The sequence below is a fragment of the Oncorhynchus mykiss genome, chromosome 13 (genome assembly GCF_057628025.1).
Source record: "Oncorhynchus mykiss isolate SJ-2025 chromosome 13, ASM5762802v1, whole genome shotgun sequence".
NCBI classification, from domain to species: domain Eukaryota; kingdom Metazoa; phylum Chordata; class Actinopteri; order Salmoniformes; family Salmonidae; genus Oncorhynchus; species Oncorhynchus mykiss.
In genome coordinates, this window is record NC_143034.1 from 45,455,935 (window position 1) to 45,461,934 (window position 6,000).

A 6,000-nucleotide genomic window follows, 5' to 3' on the forward strand; every position below is an offset into this window, starting at 1 on the left:
TGATGTTGTTGTTGATGATGTTGTTGATGTTGTTGATGATGATGATGATCTTGATGTTGTTGATGATGTTCTTGATGATGTTGAAGTTTTTGATATTGATGATGATGATGTTCTTGATAATGATGATGTTCTTTATGTTGTTGTTGATGTTCTGGATGTTGTTGTTGATGTTTTTGATGTTGATGATGATCTTGATGTTCTTGATGTTGTTGATGATGATGTTCTTGATGTTGTTATTGATGATGTTCTTGATGTTGTTGATGATGATGTTGATGTTCTTGATAATGATGATGATGTTCTTGATGTTGTAGATGATGTTGATGTTGTTGTTGATGATGTTCTTGATGTTGTTGTTGATGATAATGTTGTTGATGATGATGTTTTTGATGTTCTTGATGTTGTTGATGATGATGATGATGGTCTCTAACCCCCTCCCCTCAGGGTAGTGGGTTGGCCCGTCAGATAGGTGCGGTAGCCTACGTGGAGTGCACCTCCAAGGTGTCGGAGAACAGCGTACGGGACGTGTTCCACATCACCACGCTGGCGTCTGTGCGGCGGCCACACAAGCCTCAGCTGAAACGCAGCAGCTCCCGCCGGGGCCTCAAACGGGTGTCCCAGCTGCCCCTGCCCCCCCTGCCTGGTCGGACTGATACCCTGGATCCTGCCCCTGCCATGCAGAAGGACCGGGCCAAGAGCTGTGTGCTCATGTAGAGACCCACCAAGACAAATCTATATATATATATACAGTACAGTATGATACACAGAAATATATGACAGACAGAGGAACTCTATTTATTGGTTTTGTTTTGTTCAATTTTATTTAATTTTTTAAAAAGAAATCCTCTATTATTCTCGTTTTGCACTGCTGAGGAACAAGGACAAAAAAAGAAAAAAATATGCTTTTGTGTGTGTTTGCGAATCTTTTTGGAGCTGTTTACGTTATTATTATTATTTTTTTGACTGATGGACGGTGAAGTGGACTGGTTTTCTCGAGGCAAAGTCTCAGGGTGGAGAGAGGAGAGGAGGGGAATAGGAAGTGCTGCATGGTCCTGGGGTAGGGTTTGTGGAGTGCACTGACTGGGGGGGATCAATCCTTCACACAAGGACGGCACAACAGCCATCTTTACTGGACGGCTGGAGTAGAAGACTTTCATTCTGTGGAGAAGGTAGTGGAGGAGTTGGATCAGGAAGATGGAATAAGAAACTTCTCACTGGACAATGGACATGGTTGCTTTTGCTATGCTATATTGTGATGATACTTCCTGTTGCCATGTGTGAATAGAAATGTGTAAAAACAAAAATGCTGAAAAGGGACTCTTATTGAGTGGGTAAATGATGGGAGTAGGTCAAACAGACAGAACTACAGAAGTCAGTTGGACGTTGCTTTTGTAACCAGAGTTAACATGAAGAATGTGCGGAGTTTTCCTCAGATTATTCGAACCACAAGTGCTTTTTAGAAAAAAGTCACTTTGCATATCTGTTTTTGTAATAATTTAACACTATTCTATGCGTCAATTCCGATCATGTCAATTTGATTCAATGAAACTATTGCTGTTGTCGTTATGTTAAGATGTTACTTTGTGGGAAATTTAGCGGTAAAATGTTAGGGCTATTTTACTGTATTTTCACATACTCTAAAAGTCTCAAATAAAGCAACAGCTTGACTGTAGGGAGAAGAGACTTCCTCTCTGACCCATGTCTCTTCATTGTGTTTGAGAATATATCAGTGCTGTCAGTCACTAAACATTACATGCGGTGCTGCTTGAAAGTATGTGAACCCCTTATGCATTTACAGATTTTTTTAATGAAATCTTCATTTAATCAGAACCAGTCTTTTTGACATCTGACATACAGTTGAAGTCGGAAGTTTACATACACTTAGGTTGGAGTGAATAAAACTTGTTTTTCAACCACTCCACAAATTTCTTGTTCACAAAACTTTAGTTTTGGCAAGTCGGCTAGGACATCCACTTTGTGCATGATTACAAGTCAAATGGAACTGTTTGGCCGTAATGACCATCATTATGTTTGGAGGAAAAAGGGGGAGGCTTGCAAGCCGAAGAACACCATCCCAACCGTGAAGCACGGGGGTGGCAGCATCCTCACGTGGGAGTGCTTTGCTGCAGGAGGGACTGGTGCACTTCACAAAATAGATGGCATCATGAGGACGGAAAATTATTATGTGGCTATATTGAAGCAACATCTCAAGACATCAGTTAAAGTTAAAGCTTGGTCACAAATGGGTCTTCCAAATGGACAATGACACCAAGCATACTTCCAAAGTTGTGCCAAAATGGCTTAAGTCAAGGAATTGGAGTGGCCATCACAAAGCCCTGACCTCAATCCTATAGAACATGTGTGGGCAGAACTGAAAAAGTGTGTGCGAGCAAGGAGGCCTAAAATCCTGACTCAGTTACACCAACTCTGTCAGGAGGAATGGGCCAACATTCACCCAACTTATCATGGGAAGCTTGTGGAAGGCTACCCAAAACATTTGACCCAAGTTAAACAATTTAAAGGCAATGCTATCAAATTCACATTTTGTGTATGTAAACTTCTGACCCACTGGGAATGTGATGAAATAAATCAAATCTGAAATAAATAATTCTCTCTACTATTATTCTGACATTTCACATTCTTAAAATAAAGTGGTGATCCTAGCAGACCTAAGACAGGGAATTTTTACTATGATTAAATGTCAGGAATTATGAAAAACTGAGTTTAAATGTATTTGGCTAAGGGTCATGTCAACTTCTGACTTCAACTGTATGTTGGTGTAGAGAAAATCATACATCTAGTAGAAGAACACAATTAAAAAGGTAATTACTATATCCGTTGATCATGAGGTGAGGTGATCCATTACACCTCATAGTGAAACAAAATGCTTAATATGAAAATATAAGTACACTATTATTTCTTCAAACACGCACACAACATTGTGTAAAAGATGTGGAATTACCCATAAACTCTGTAAAAACAGAGCCACGTGGCAAGATAGGAAGGAGATTTTTTTTTAAATACTTCCAATGAATTCAATCACTAAATATTATATTATCTTTGGCTATCCTCATAAAATTCTTACATTTGGAACAACATATTAAGTTGGTTTTATTCTCAAAATGTTTGGTAAAATAAAATGAACAAATCACTGAAATGACTTGCATTCATTTTTATTAAGTATATGGTTATTATTATTTTATTATTTTTTGGGGGGTTCAATTCACCACAGAATGTGTTTTTCTGTTGCTGTGTGGTTGTGGGTCAAATGTAAATGAAATTCCAATTAAATGTACCATTTTACTGGCCCAGAAGCTGGGTGTTCAATTCCCACTTCCGCCTGTCCCACTTCCACTCCTCTGTCTCCTGTTTCTATAATGTCTAAATAAAGCATTGACAAAATGTAGGTGGAATTCCAGAAAAAAATATTCTCCACATGCCCTTATCTTTAATCAATACTTAGCCTATAACGCATTTGCATTTCTTAACCATTTGACCGAGAGACAATCTGCGAAACAAATATTTGTTGTGTGTTTTGACGCTGCCTTTTTTCACATGCACAGAAACCCCAGATTGTGTTTTTACAACACTCTCTTAAAAAACACCAAATATTCAGATTGAAGAATCACTTTGGGTGTTTCAGAGTACTTCTATTCTGTTTAAAAAACAAAAAACTTTCTGTGTATCAGAACATTGCGTTTACATTCAAACACCCCCCAAAACACACAATCTAAGTTTAGGTGTACTGCCTTTCACGGTTTCATTACGCAACCATGGTGTTTCAAACTTCACCAGGTGTTAATCATAAGAGAGGTTACTTGTTAGCGCTATGCCTATAAGCATCTATTGGACGTCGTCAAGGTTACCACCATCATCATTGCCCTATTTCCTCATCAGAAAGTCAAACAGTCATGCTGCCTTCGAGGTGAGTCAGACTGACAAGGCAACACACCGAGCAGCTCACTGAATTCACTGGAGCGAAACGAGCGCATCATCAACTCAACTAAGAAGACGACACAATGTTTTGTTCATATTTAAATGAGTCCCCACGTGCTGCTTCTTAACCCGGGGTGAGAGGAGCTTCGGCTGTACTCAAAGCGACAGCTGACATCACGTGGGTGTTGTACTAGTCTCTGAGGAAAACATTTTGTCAACAGTTTGACCCTTCACGTCTGTGGTTGGCTGAGTTCTTTTCCCCTGCATGTGTGACCGATGTGAAATGGCTGGCTAGTTAGCGGTGGTGCGCGCTAATAGCGTTTCGATCGGTGACGACACTCGCTCTGAGACCTTGGAGCAGCGGTTCCCCTTGCTCTGCAAGGGCCTCGGCTTTTGTGGCGCGATGGGTAACGATGCTTCGTGAGTGACTGGTTGATGTGTGCAGAGGGTCCCTGGTTCGAGCCCAGGTTGGGGCGAGGAGAGGGACGGAAGCTATACTGTTACACGAGCACCTGTAAACCAAGCTGTAGACCAGGGCAGTCATGGCCTCCCTGTCTGTCTGCTGGTCTGTGTGACATTCCAGACGTGTTGGGGAGCAGGCAGACTGCTGTTGTCCTGACAGTGTGTGGCTGGAGGTCAGAGTGGACACTCAGTCTCTGTCACCACATTGTGGCCCTGTCCTGGCCTGAATACATTTCCTCAGCTGCTGTAAAAAAAACGAAAACAGAAAGTTGAATCAACTTACATTTGTAACGCAACCAAGCTGCAATAGGATTGTGAGTTTGCTCCTTTTATACCCCAGGTCAAACTCGCATCAAAAAAGTTGGGGGTGAATTTTTATTGAGCAACCTCACAATCCTATTGCAGCTTGGTTGCGTTACAATTGTACGTCTAATCAACATATTTTATTATTAATATTATTTACAAGCCCCAGCCAACCAGGCAACCTTCAAAGCTACAAATTACACAAATTCCTCTGAGAGAGCGATGGTGTGCAAGAAGAGGGCAAAGAATAGCAAAAGAGTGCATTTACGGAGGACAAAAAATGTTAGGTAAGTCTGTTAGGGTGGGGGACTGTAGAAATGATGCAAAAGAGGGAGTCAATGGAAAATAATAAATATGGAGAGAGAAGAGGAAAGATTCATTTAACAATATACAGTAGAGAAAAACAGAGAGGGACTGAGGGGTTGTCGGGTTGGATGGACACAGGGGACAGAGGAGGTCTGGGAGGTTGGACGGTCAGTCGGTCACAGGGCAGAGGGGGCCTGGGAGGGGGTAACTTAGGGCAGGAAATGAGCAAGGGAAATGAGGTTGGCACCAGCAGCAGCATGGTGGGCTCAGGACCTGCTGTTCCCCTGCAGTTCAGTCTGACACTAAGACGGATTAGTCCTGTGGTCTCTCTCTTTCTCTCTCTCTCTCTCTCTCTCTCTCTCTCTCTCGCTGTCTGTGTGTGTGTGTGCTCCACAACAGGGGAGGGGGGGATTATATCTCTGGTTGTGGCATAGGCCTGCATTTCTCCCTCAGCTTGTGGACAAATCAAATCAAGCATTCATCCTTGCACAGACAGTCAGACACAGACAGCAACATCTCCAAAACAGAGCGCCATAGAGTAGCTTCTACGCGGTATTTCAACAAAAACTTTGCTCTGGGTTTTTCTGTGCTCCACACACTTCCCAGGCTTGTGATGTGAAAGAGAGGTTTATTGCAGCAGAATATCTCGCAATGATTCCAGCAATCTGATCAGTCATTTGGCCTTTACAGAGGAGAAGCCAGGGGAATTAGAAGTACCTTTGTTAGTTCTCCCTCTCCAATCTACATACTTCACTTACTCCCCTCCCATGATGTTAATAACAATCACTGTGAGACATACATGAGGTCCAGTGTTATCTGAATTGCCATCTGCCATTATTCATACAGACTGTGTGAACATTGTATATATTCATGCCAATTACTACTAGATGGTATCCATACAGGAGGTCCAGTCATACACATGGTCAGAAGTATGTGGACACCTGCTCGTCGAAACATCCCATTCCAATATCATGGGCATTAATATGGAGTTGGTCC

At 41.9% G+C, this 6,000-nt stretch overlaps 1 protein-coding gene across 1 annotated transcript in view; it reads left to right on the plus strand.

Annotated features, from left to right (window-relative positions):
• Positions 1-1,689, plus strand: part of LOC110486228 (rho-related GTP-binding protein RhoN) — a 35,696-nt gene extending 34,007 nt beyond the window's left edge. The window contains exon 5 of the mRNA XM_036940932.2: positions 442-1,689. Within this exon, the coding sequence (XP_036796827.2) occupies positions 442-711 (270 nt within the window). The 3' untranslated portion in view covers positions 712-1,689. The remainder of the gene's footprint in view (positions 1-441) is intronic.
• Positions 1,690-6,000: the final 4,311 nt, after the last annotated feature.